The 14,191-nt window shown below is 30.3% G+C and overlaps 2 protein-coding genes across 5 annotated transcripts in view; one reads left to right on the top strand and one right to left on the bottom strand.

The window, feature by feature from the left end:
• The window catches only part of LOC142318831 (adhesion G protein-coupled receptor L4-like), a 421,773-nt gene that overhangs the window by 856 nt on the left and 406,726 nt on the right, over positions 1-14,191 (top strand). The gene's annotated exons all lie outside the window — the stretch shown is intronic.
• LOC142318830 (uncharacterized) overlaps positions 1-14,191 on the bottom strand; it is a 61,556-nt gene that overhangs the window by 26,178 nt on the left and 21,187 nt on the right. For 2 of the 4 annotated variants that reach the window (XM_075355364.1, XM_075355365.1), the window contains exon 5: positions 9,153-9,508. The exons of the other annotated variants lie outside the window; for them this stretch is intronic. In XM_075355364.1, the coding sequence (XP_075211479.1) occupies positions 9,221-9,508 (288 nt within the window). In that variant the 3' untranslated portion in view covers positions 9,153-9,220. Of the gene's footprint in view, positions 1-9,152; positions 9,509-14,191 lie in introns of those variants that run through there. 4 annotated transcript variants of the gene reach the window in all.

The following is a 14,191-nucleotide window of genomic DNA, read 5'->3' as shown; positions in this document are numbered from 1 at the left end:
ATCTGACTTTCTTTCTGATAGCTGTGACATACGTAAAGCACCTTAGTTACAAGACCGACCAGTTAGAGTTACTGTCAATAAAAGTAATGATCCCCGCTAAACAACTAGTATTTGTGGTGAATAGGTAGAATATATAACCTTCAGGAATAAACATTACCCGCATTTCGATGGACCTGCCATTCTGATATAAAACGATATAGTTGGCTTTCTGAAGAAGGGATCGGAAAACCAATTTACTTCTCATTTTCCCAATTTAGCTTGACATGGGATGCTTGTTTTTCTTGAGAATAACTAGTAATTTATAGAAGTGACTTGTGGTTAATTTCAGATCGCCTAACCAAATTATTTCTATTGCATAATTTTAAGTCTACCAATATTGTTTCTTAAAAAAAAATCTTTTTTTTTGAATCACAGGAGATGGTCTCTTGTAGAATATTTATGAAAATCATTTAGTGATTAAAAACAATTAATTTTCTGGTGGATGTAAAATACTGTTTATGAGAATATATATTGATAGCATTGTTAGAATTTTCTCATTTTTGAGCAACTATCTATAGCTTGCTCTTTAATTTAAATAAAATAAAACTCTAAATTGACGTTTTTATGCAGAAGGAAACTTTATTAATTTTGAATGAACAACTTCAGAGGATGTATAATAATTTTTATTTTTATTTTGTGTATGTGAACTTCTACAGTAAAAAACATATCAACAGTTTTACATTGAATTATCTTAGAATTGTGTAGAACTTAAAAGGTTTGTTTAAAAACGATTAAAAATAGCCCTACCACGAAAAATGACTAAATAAGGTTAGTTAGATAAAGCACCTGAAATTGTATGAAATAATGACATTCATATCTAACACAAGAAGAGAAACGTAATCCGCAAATTTTCTTTTGTTAATGAAATTATCAACAGTTACTTCTATTATTGTTTTATGTATACATAGATAAAACAATAATAGAAAGCAAACAAGAAGTCTAGGACTCCTTTTTTTCGAACAGGCTTTAATATTTTATTTCAGCTTTGTAAGTACATAAACGTCTGTAATTATTGACTTATATATGGATTTTAAGATATTAGCGAATCTATATTAGAAGCATATTTCCTATTTGGGGGAGGATAAACCTTTACTGTAAATCTACGATTCTATTAAACATTTAACATTTAACATTTTTAATCCCTTCAGATTGCTTCCAATGCAGTGCTTAAAAAATTCTTTAATTTATATATAAGCTTTTAATACCGCCAGTAAGCGAATAAGTTTCAAGCAAGCTCACGTTTTATAAGTTTAGTATCAACAATAGATCTTTTCATTTTGTTTTTATTGCTGAGCTTATTAAAGATTGTTCTTGAAGATCATATCTGTACGGACCAGTTGCAATAAGACAATTGTATGGCAGTATAACTGCCCCGCTTACCTTAAATGTTAGATTAGTCTATCAATTTTTTTAAGAATTATTTTAATAAATGAATCATTTCGTTTTATTATACAACCACCAGTACTAAATATTTTTAAATTTGTAATCTTCGATGCTTTTTTCAAGACATTACCCGAAAGAGCTCTAGGATGAACACAGCTCGTAACAGTAACTTCAGTAACTTCATCATTTCTCTTTCACATCACTCGGTATAATACGGTGTCCTTCATATCAGAAATAGATTTTGGTTTTTTCTTTTGAATGTTCTTGCTTAATGGAAAGGCGATCTCATTTCAACAGAAGAAAACTAACTGACTGTACGTGAAAGTTTAGACGTAGATTAATCTCTGGTGATGGTAACTTTGTTATATAGCCAGAAGACGGTTAATATAAACATTCTGAGAACGATGACCCGATTTCCCCTTCACTAACTTTCCATCTTCTAGGTTAAAATCTGGTTTTTTTTTCTGTCAAAAATAATTTTCGGCAAATTTCAGAATGCAAAGTCCCGTCTCCGTCTACAGAATTAGAGTAATAACTACCATCCATTCTTTCAGGGATTTCATGTTATAAGTCTTTGCTTTAACCGATTGAGCGATCAACAGCACGTTCTTCTGCTATAAAAGGATTATTATTTTTCCTATCGGGTCGATCGATTTCATTGAGAAGATAGTAGAAAAAATAATATCATCAATGACTTATAATAAAGAGGCCGTCAATCTATAATTCAACACTTACGTCTAGTAGCGAATTCGATTGAGGAAATATTTATTCTTCATATGGATTCGTTTAATAACGTCAGCGAAACTGAAGGGATGATGAAACGAAAAAGAATCTCTGCCGTCAGCTATGGGGAGGGGCATTTCATATCTCAAATGTCATATTTCACAAATCTTGGCATCTATTTTTATTGAAGCCTTGCAATCTATAAAATCTCATTGCGACAATATTAGGTTCACAGTTAATTCCTTGACTTTTTTCGTGTTTTCGCTAGTTTTCTTCTTAAAAGAAAGTGTGTTTTCTTATTATATATATATATATATATATATATATATATATATATATATATATATAAAATATACTAGCCTATCTGGGTGAGCGAAGTGAGCCGCGGACCCCTCTAACTAGACTGGGCCCAGGTCGACCCAGGCGAGTCCCGGAGCCAACCCCGCAGACTCCTGGGACTACAAGGGTCACGGGGCCGTAGAACACATTTCATTCGCTATTATCCTCTAGCCAGTAGGCGTAGCTCCCTGGATCCCGAATTGTTCGTTACCCTCATCGTTCTGAAAATAATACTGACAATTAACAATTAAGGTACTCAGGCTTTATAGAAACCTAATAAAGAAACTAAATTATAGAAGAAAGAATAGTAGTAACCACGGTAACTTAAGTATTCTGACCATTGACGAAGAAAACTCCACAACCTACCTATCCCAGTTGCCATGGTGATAAAAATATAATAACGAATTAAGTGAATTAATTACTTTTTCTCTAATGATTATCTTTAATCCACAACTTCACCCTGCAAATTGGAAAGGGATTGGTTGATTGGTTCTCGCGTGATGATGATACAAACAGACAAACTTACACATTTATATGCAAGGGTTTTTTTATCATATTTACTGGTAAAATTAATAATGATCTTTTAAGAGAAATAAGATTTTGATAGAGCTCTATAAAAATGAAATAGAAAGTAGCAGTAGGGAGTAAGGTATGTAGGGGTAGATGAAGGTATTCTCTCTAAGGTCTAACTGCTAGACCCGATATTGTTAGGCTATGAGTGGGATTAGAACTTAAAGGAAGCGAAACGGTTATTTCGAGTCTATTGAATTTGAGAAGACATATACAAAAAGAATATACAAAAGGTGAACTTGCTCAAATTTACTGCAATTTAAAAATTTTTATAGTAATACTTATTTTAAATTACTAAATTTACGAAACTAAAACAAAGTTTATGAAATCAAATAATGGTATTAACGATGTATAAAAAAGAGGGTAAAGTGATCTTTCATTAAAATAAAAGAATTAAAAAAATTAAACCAAAAAAATCAACGAAAAATAGAATTATTTTAAAATATTCAATTAAATTTAGAATTATACTCATATATTAATAAAAACGTTAGTTACATAATGTAATAGATATTCCTTTCATATATTTTATTTTAGTCAGGCGTACGTCACGGTATAAAACAAAAACAAAAATTATATCCAAATTTAATTAAATACATTGGACCTAATTACTTCAAAATATGTACATAGCTTGAAATTTGTACATAAAAAAAAACTAAATAAAGAGATGGCCCAAATAGATCCATGTGCCTGTGTACGCAAGAAAGAAAAAAACTTCCTGCATCAATAGCCTGGAACTTAAATCACCATAGAGGATACAAAAATACGAAGTTGATTGATTTTTTCTTAAAAGAAAATAAAAGAAACAGTTTACTCTCAGCTGATGCTACTCAATAAACATCTACGTTAACTGTAACTTTAGTTAAAAAAAAAAAAACCAACACATTTAGTAATAAAAATGTGTAAAAAAATCAGAATTTCTGAATTGTGTTGTCATGATATTACTTTTACGAAGTTCGCGGAAACTCAAATCAAGAGATCAAGCAGTTAGTTGCGAAGAAAGAGGATGACATAACTTATTATTGGAATGAATTAATTTCGATTGATTAAAAGGAAAGATTAAAAATTGAATAATATTTAATCAAGTTAAGGGTACCTAATTAAAAATAAATAATATGAATTGTAATATATCGGAATTATTTCCTTTTTTCTTTTATTTCAGAAAAGCTAAGATAGGACTGAATCGACTATATAGATTGCACAGAGTTTATGAGGCAGGGAACCGGAGATTAAAAAAAGTGCTTTGTATACTGAAAAAAAAAAACAGAAGTGGATACATGTGACAAAACATATCGGTCTATCTCATTCTTCAGAAATACTCATCAAGATAAATTTATAGGCAAATAAAATTTGTTGTGGCAGGCAAGGATAAGTTCGGTTGTAGAAAATCATGGGTATAATGGAGGCTAACCTAGTTCTTTTATTAATTCTATAAAGCAGATTTGAAAGAAATAAAATCACCTAAACGGAATTTTTAGATTTGGAGAAGATACTTGATAATGTAGTAAGAAAGGTAATCTCTAAAAATTTGAGAAAATTGAGCTGAAAGGAAAGAAGATTTTTCCTTTATACGCGATTTTTAAAATAATCATAAAAAGTGATAAGAGTAGATGAAGAAATGTAAATAGGAATTTAGAAAGACATAGGCAAACCTGATCTTTCAACATGTATATAGAAAGAGCAATTCACAAACTGAAAGAGAAATTTTAAGGTGGAAAAATAATCCACGAAAAAAATAAAAATATAATTCATTGATGGAATTATAATATTTCGCGGTAACACATATTATTTTATGCGTTTGGAAGTCGCAGGATAATGAGGAATTAAATATTAAGAGAAGCGAACGTAATATTCCAGAAGTTACAGAATCTTTCTATGTACAGAGTAAAAGTAAAATTACAGAGGAACAAAATTAGGTAGTGATCAAAGGCAGCTGACACCAGGAAGGAAATAATTTTCTGATTTGTTTTATCCAGAAAAAATCTTCTAATATCTAAATAGATCTAAGAATATTTTAATTTTTTTTTTTTTTTTTTTTTTTTTTTTTTTAGCATACGAGACCACCAAGGTGTAGCTTCAAAGAGTGAGAATAAATGGAAATTTATTAGCGAGTGAAAATGCCATGCCTTTTTTTCCTGTTTAGCCTCCGGCAATTACCGTTGAGAGGATGAATGAGGATGATATGTATGAGTGTAAATGAAGTGTAGTTTCGTACTGTCTCAGTTCGACCATTCCTGAGATGTATGGTTAATTGAAACCCAACCACCAAAGAACACCGTATCCACGAGCTAGTATTCAAATCCGTGTAAAAATAACTGACTTTACTAGGACTTAAACGCTGGAACTCTCGACTTTCAAATCCGTTGATTTGGGAAGACGCGTTCACCACTAGACCGACCCGGTGGCTTGAAAATGCCATGCCTGACCGGGATGATTTGAACCTGGGCCTTCCAAAAGAAAGGCCGAGATGCTATCACTCGCGGTACGAAGGCTAGTCATAAGATTACATTTAAAAAAATATTTGTTTATTGTAGCACTTTATTGAAACGAAATATGAAAAAAGGAATAATGGATTTTGAAATGTGATTTACAGGAGTATTTTTAAAATTAGATGGGTTGATAAAATACAAAATTAAGTAATTTTAAGATTTCTGGAGAGGAAAAGATTTGAGGTGGTATACTGTAAATAGGCGAACGAAATCGGTTTTTTTTTATTGAGATACCCGATTGTAATTCATTAGTAATAGAAAGATAATATAGAAGGTAAAAATTGTAGCGGAAGAAAAAGAATGCAGATTATAAAACAAAAAATTAGGGATATAGGCTGTGGTAAATATTTTTTAATTAGTTTATCGCTGAACAAAAGTAATAGAACCAGGAAATTGAATCAAACCAGTAAAATAAATGATTGTTAAAAAAATCTTTTTATAGTTTTCTAACATTAAGTAGTAGATATGTCAGTACAGTATATGTACTAGTAACCTATTCCGCTGGAAATTAATTTATAGCATTCAAAGACACATTTTTCTATGGAAGTTGGATAAATGCATCGGAAAATTATCTCAGTGAAAGTTTGTTTTAGTCAAAGATTATATAAGTACAAAGTTAAATGAAATGTTCAAGAAAATAATACCGAAGCGATCTAATGATGCTTATTAAAACTAATTTCACAATAATAATTGCTATTATTTTAACTATAATAAGTAAAAATAATTTAACAAAGGATACGTATAAAATTTGTTGCCATTTGCTTTTTAATTCTATTAGAAAAATTTGGATTATCATTGTTAAATTAAGTCAAACTAAAAAAAGAAAGGGAGATTTTTCTTAAAGTTGGTTTAAATCATCATTCGTTTGACATTTTATTGAATTTCTGCATCTCATTCTGTTTTTCTCTAATTTTATTCTCAACATATTTCATGAACTATAAATTATTCATTTTTTTTTTATTATTAAAATTGTCAATTTTAATCATAACTTCTTTACAGCATTTAGCAACTACATTAACCTACTTTGTATGTTTTAATTTGTGGAAACAATTCTTATTTCTAGTTTTAGAAGAATTTGCCATTACTTCTCTCTTCCCCGATTTATTTTCAAGTTTTTACAATCCGGTCTATAAATTCACGTAGTTTTCTAAATTTACCTGTAACATCAAATTTTAAAGTGTATTTTTTAATATTTGTCTGGGTCTTCTAGAATTAGTATCTCGCTGATAACATTATCTATACAAATACAATCCTTATAAATATTTGATTTACAACACTTTCTTTTTCCTGTTTAGCCTCCGGTAACTACCGTTTAGATAATACTTCAGAGGATGAATGAGGATGATATGTATGAGTGTGAATGAAGTGTGTAGTCTTGTACATTCTCAGTTCGACCATACCTGAGATGTGTGGTTAATTGAAACCCAACCACCAAAGAACACCGGTATCCACGATCTAGTATTCAAGTCCGTGTAAAAATAGCTGGATTTACTAGGACTTGAACGCTGGAACTCTCGACTTCCAAATAAGCTGATTTGGGAAGACGCGTTCACCACTAGACCAACCCGGTGGGTTTTGATTTACAACACTGTATATTTATATCCGCACATTTAATATATTTGTATAAATATTTATAAGAACTTTTTCCGATTTTTAAATCATTATTTCATATTGACATACAGAAGCGCTTCTAAGGTTTTTCAGAGAGTACAGATTTATTAAAGCTGTATTGGCTTGTACTAATCTGGATTTGTTCTCTTAAGAATAATAGTGATTTTTAGTGAATCTTAAAAAATTGTATTTTTCACCCTAAACTGATATACGAACCTTTATTTTTTGGTTTATTGCTTCTACCACCTGCAAATTAAGATCAATAAGTTCGGGCAACAATCATTTTATTTCAGTTTACACTGCATGATAGTATTTCCTAATTTTATTTTGTTATGATTTTTTTTTTCATCGAGCTTTGTTATTCAGGTGGTCATCCACTGATAACAGCAGGTTTTCTTGGAAATTCTGAACACATTGTTGTTCCACCACAGATACTAACAAGTTATGATAAAGGGTACGGTTCGACTATCTGTATATTTAAATCTTAGAAGCTTTTCCAGTACTTACAAGGCCATGTTTCTAGAAGACATCAATATCTATTATTCAATGTGAAATGTTGTGGGTTTTTGAATGAAAAATGGTTAGGATTACCATGACAGCATACTTTCAACGTCATCACTTGATGATAAAATCTTCACATTTTCTGTTGGTGGATCTTAGAAACTGAACATCAAATATCTTTAAGATATTTTATCTTTTTAAAGGATTACATTGTTTTTTTTTTATTGTGGTATATATAAATCTTTTCATAAAACTTTTTTAATGAATTAACACTTAAGGAAGCATATTGTTATTACCAAAACGTTTTATTCACGTAGTCACAAAGAGAATCAGTATTTCAGTTCATCGGTTTAATTTTGTCACTGTACTGCAGATGTAGGATAGTGAGATAGTTTTCGTTGTAATTCTTAACACTGACCGGTATTATAAATATTGGTTTTATTTTATTTATCCCGAAGATGCTTTCTTTCTTTTTCTTTCTCTTTTCTGTTTAGCCTCCGGTAACTACCGTTTAGATAATACTTCAGAGGATGAATGAGGATGATATGTATGTGAGTGTGAATGAAGTGTAGTCTTGTACATTCTCAGTTCGACCATACCTGAGATGTGTGGTTAATTGAAACCCAACCACCAAAGAACACCGGTATCCACGATCTAGTATTCAAGTCCGTGTAAAAATAGTTGGCTTTACTTGGACTTGATGCTTGTTTGCAAGCATCCCGAAGATGCTTGCAAACAGAAAAGTTCACGTACTGATAACCCTCCGGCCAGTATCAGTTTGGCAAAACGATTATTAAATCTTCACGACTTTTTTGCAGAAGTACATTCAGGGATCTATCTCTCTCGCATTCACGGCAATTCTCTCGTTGAACCTTGCTGTATGTAGCTTTTGCAGCTGAAATTTTTAGATTTTTGTTCAATTGAAACTGTGTGTACTTGAATAGAAAACAGACGTTCCAAGCGATCTCTTCTTTAGTTCAAAAAGTAGTTTCAAATTTACGGCCATCAAGCATCTCCATAATTTTACTTTAATTTCCAAATTAATTTCGTATTGTACTGGTAATTCTATTGTTACCCAATTTGTTGCAAAGTGTCCATTAAATCCCTAAATTCCTAACCTCTTTTTCATTTCTTTTGCTAAACAAGTTGTGAAGTTTTTAATCGTTCAGTCGAGCTGATATCGGCAGAGTAAAGGTAGAAGAACAACATATTAAAATATTAAATTTTTATCGCCACGGTTATTTTTTATAGTTGTTTTAAATTTTTGTTTTTCCGAAAACCTCTTGTGTTTATTTTTTTTATTTTCACTCCAAATTAGAGAAAACGGAAAAGGACATGTAAGTAATGTTTAAAAATTTTATCCAAAAGAGATTAATGAGCCTGACGGAGAAATTAAGTTTTTTCTTCGATTTTTTTTTGATGCCACAATGGCATATTAAATAGGTTAATTTGTCACTTTTGAACAAATAAGTATTTACAGTGCTAAGAATGAAACAGATCTTATATATTTTTTAAACTTTATTAATCTTTATTACTTCAAGATTTATTAATAATAATCGTTATTATAATTATACAACATAATCTGAACAAGTGTTTTTTATTTTTTCAGTCACAGAATTTGACGCATCAATTAAAGGTATGTTTGACAAATCTTTTATAACAGTCTCCAACTGCTCTTGAGTGCAACCTGGATTTTTGCTTTTAAGTATCTTTGATAGCACTAAATATGTGTGACCAGGATACTGCTTATCCAACTCGACAAACGAACTCACATCTTTCGTATAATCGTTTTCAACTAATATCCTCCAAATATTACTCACGTCGAATGATTTGAAAAAATTTATTGTACTATTTAGCTGGAAAAAGACAAATAATCTTAGTTAAATATTTTGCAAAGTTAGTTAATAAGTTAGTTTTTCTTAAGTAAGAGGAAAAAAAAAATTTTTTTCATTGTCCTTAATACAGACAATATTTCACTCGTGTACCGCACGTACACAAAAAATAAATTCTGGGCATGAAAATAGATTTGTAAACTGAATGATTCTACGAAAATATTAATTGTTCCCGTTTGTATATGAAATAGTATTTTTCGCAAAAATCGTAATACAGAACTGACGTAACGATTAAGTAAGATAGCATGGAGAACTATACTAGAACATCATATATTTTTCAGTTTGTATATGAAATAGTATTTTTCACTAAAATCGTAATACAGAACTGACGTAACGATTAAGTAAGATAGCATGGAGAACTATACTAGAACATCAGATATTTTTCAGTTTGAAAAGTAAGTTAATAATATTCTATAAGTAAATAAAAAAAAAAAAAAATCTAGGTTGTATTTAATGGATAGTTAACTTAATTAGTAAAGGAAAATACATCTTTAAAATTCTTTTCTTACAACTATCAGAGTTAAATATTACAAAAGCTTCTTCTTTTCTCCAAAATTACTTATATATTCTATTATATTACGAGAAATCTGTTAACGTTATACATAAAGTAAATCTTCGATATTACGAAGATTAAACCATTTTAGCTTTGAAGTATTATTAATTAAAAACAAATTTATTAACAAATTTTATTAGCTTAGAAGTTGTGTATTAATATGTCGAGAAATTTTCGAGATTTTTAAATTAGTTCTGTTTTAAGGGTTAGTATTAGCTTATTTTTAATTTGGCGCCGATTTGAAAAATTTAACTCTAAAGAAAGAAAAAAAATTATTTCTGGTAAGTTTTTGAAATCTTTTATTTTATTTTTTCAAAATTTCGTACAGACATTGTCACTAGTCTGATTGAGGAGAATTGCTTAATAAAAATTTCATGACAACTGATTTTGAGTAAGAAAAATGTAATTACAAGTTCAAGTTCAAGTGATAAAATAATAAATTTTAACTGAAATGTAATAATAACTGAAATGTAATAATGAATGTAATAATGAATGTAATAACTGAAATAATAAATAACTGAAAAACTTCCATTTTCCTATAAATATGTCTTAATGTTTTTAACAACTTATTTAAGCTTACATTTATGAATAAAAAACTAAAACTTTATTTTATTTATAAACTAAGATGCACATATATATAACATGATGTTTTTGAAAACTGACTATAGCGTTCAAATTATAATCACATTTTCAAAAATCATTTCTCATGATTCTCCTACATCATTTTCGGTCATATAAATTTGCCAGTATTCTTTGAAATTTTCATCTCTTAAACTGTTTTTTTTGATGAAATTGTTCTTGCAATTTATTGTAGTTATTCGCTCATTTCTTCCAATTTTAATTTGTCATTCGTTCTGTGGCTTCTTTAAATAAATTTCCGACATCTTTCAATTTAAATTTATTATTCTTTGCTGCATCTCCTCCTTTAATTTGGCCATAAATTAGGTTATAAGACCGTACAGACGATAGAATAGAAGTTTACAGCTAGCTTTATCAATTAACTCACAACTTGTTCTACAATAATTTCGATATGTAATTAATGACTTCGTTCATATCGTTCTTAAATAGGAACTCGTGAAAACATGTGATAAGTGACATGTCATAGCCCACCGGGCTCTTGTAGCGATCAAATCCAAATTGTCGTCGCAAATTAATTGTTTAACAGCTGATTTTTGAAGTCAAAAGTTCTGAGGTTTAAATCCCACAAAACGTTAGTTGCTTTTATACGGATTGAATACTGCCAGTGGATTAACATTGTACTTTTGAGGTTGGGGTTTAATTAATCACATCTTTCAGGAATGGTCGGCCTGAGTACGTACAAGATTACACTTTATTTTCACATCACACATATCATCCTCATCTCATTGGGATGCGGGGGCGTTGCTTATTGTCCACTAGTTGAACAGGTTGCAACATACACATTAGGAAAATTAAAGAAAACGTGTTATGAACTACTGTCTTCTTATTTAATCGGATTAAACGTTTTTCTAAATCCCTCAAGTATAGATAATTGGCATTTTTAAAAAAAATAAATTTATTCTAAATTTCACACCTTCAGAAACCTGTCTCCTCAAGGTGATTATCTTTCTAATGAAAATATCTGGTATTTCGATTCAGAGTATTCAGAGGATGCGTTATGGCAAAGATTGTTTTATAATTCATTAACCATTAATTTTTTTAATATTAATGTATTACATATTACGAAATTTTCTTAAATCACCAATCAGGAGTTCTCAGATTAGGGAGCGCAGGAGGAACCTTGAATTTGGTGCACTCGTCTTTTAAAGTATACACCGGTTGCAGCAATTTCTTTAATTATTACGTTAAAAAAGTGTTACGTTATAAACAATGTAACATAATTTATTTCCGATTAACTCAATGGCAATAAACGATACAAGGGCTGAAAGTTCTGATCCCTTTTCTGATCTGAATGATCGGAATTGGAATTATCTGTGTGGAGCGTTTTCTTCAGAAAGACTTTAACTATCTATTTTCTTCGGAGTATCGCGGGTAGGTATGTTTTAGCACTTATTGCTTCGTGTGAGCTCCAGGATGTTGGTATTCGGCGCGGATAAATGAACTGCAACCGTCTTGGAGAACTCAGGTTAAGTCTTTAGAGTTGCGGCTTGTGCGTTGGATTGTATGTATTGAATCACGGTGGCAGGAATTTATTTGAGGATATTAAGAATTCTAACTTTTTCCAACATTGATTCCGTGGTGGTAAATTAAAAAAAAAGTGTTGTAAAGATACGCTCGATTTTGCTCAGTGGTAATAATATAAAAATATATTGTACAAACAGAACTGTAAAAGGATAAAACTAATTTAACTGTAAATGATTACAATTTTGCTGGTTTTCCGTGAGAGTTCTGTGTTTAAACTGGATAAAGCAATTTTGAAGACAGTAACCGAAAAACTATTTCCGGTTTCTTGCTGGGAGAAGAATCTGTCTACTACAAGAAACCTTTAAACTTGTACGTAAATTTAGTAGAGACAATTGTTCTAGGCTTCTACTGGCAGAGGACTTAATATCATAAGGCTGACCTAATGCTTCAGTTTAGCCCGTTTGTCAGCTTAATTCATCACTTGCTTTTCTAAAAAGACAACAGTAATGAATTATAGCAAGCATATTTCAGCAGCTAATTCTCTCATTTCGGCTCAGAAAAATTAGCCTGCTCCATTTTTATTTATTTTTATTATTGTGAAGTCCGTAATTCCTTCATACCTATTGTAGGGCTGAAGATAAACAGGACGAAATTATTGGTGAAAAACAGATTGTGCTAAGAATTGGCCTGAGAACAGGTGATTAAATACCATGCTAACGATTACAATAAAAGGCAGCCTAAAAAAATAGACCCCCCCCCCCAAAAAAAGGGAGTAGTAAAATGAAAACCTTCTGGATCAGCCTCTCTAGCTATTCGAAGTTGAAGTTCCTCAACCCATTATATCCTATTTCACAGCAAAACAGTGGTGTTGATCATTCAGTACGTAAATTCTGGGTGAAAAAAGAAAAACGAATGTTCAAAATTTTCATATCTCAAATCCGCTCTCAGAATTCCACCCTAAACTACAGAGATGTAACATTCGTCAAAATAGTGAGAAGGTGCCCTCAACATTTAAGTCTAAAATATCCAAGATGGGAAAAATTTCTTGATTGTTTTAAAGTTACAGAGAGAAACAATGTAAAGCAAATTATTTTTCATTAATGAAAAGTGCAGTAATGGAAAGTTCATCGTATCCGCTACCGAATAAATTACATTAATTTGATTTCATCCGATTAATTTTTTTTTGTTTTGATATTATTTGTTAATCTTGAGCTTATAGGAAACCCATCTCTGAAGGAAAGTTAATCTAAGATAAAAGATGTTCAATATTTTTAATAATATTCACCAGATATATGGGTAAAGGCCACAACGTATGGCCGTCACTACGTAAAAGAGATTTACCAAGAGGTGAATCAAATCCTAATTTAAACTCATATCCTATTCGTTACGAACATATTTCTGCTTTCTTTCGTTGAATATTTGCTATTTGTGTTTTTCTTTGTTTCTGATATAGCAGAAGAAATCAGCAAAGTTTATTGTCCAGGTTTCTAATACCATCCTAATTGTAGATATTGCAATAGCCATTATAATAATCGTGTATCGTGACATCGGTATAGCTATATAATCCTACTGTCTACGATTTTTAAAATTGTCAATAAGAAATGATCTTTATGATAACGATCACAACTACATTAATATATTTTTTTCAAAAAATTGGTATGTACTGATTTACAGGATTTCAGGGAAAGCAGAGCTCAACAAAATTTAACTAACTTTTAGATAAGTAGCATAGATTAGACGATGATAAAAAAGAGGTTCAATTTATTAAGTTAAAAGATCAAATCTTCGGTTTGTTAATTTGGTATGAACAATATTAGTAATAGCAAATAAATATGAAATAATGATGATAAACATTTAAATGAATGAAATTTATAATGGTAATAATAATTTTATAAGGAATAATATTACTATGTATTTTATCAGAGATTTTAATTTTGTACCGTAGTGATAAATTTTCGTATTGTAATATTATACTACACTATATTGAATTA

The sequence above is a fragment of the Lycorma delicatula genome, chromosome 2 (genome assembly GCF_047948215.1).
Source record: "Lycorma delicatula isolate Av1 chromosome 2, ASM4794821v1, whole genome shotgun sequence".
Taxonomy (NCBI): Eukaryota; Metazoa; Arthropoda; class Insecta; order Hemiptera; family Fulgoridae; genus Lycorma; species Lycorma delicatula.
This window is presented reverse-complemented; position numbering and strand designations above follow the sequence as displayed.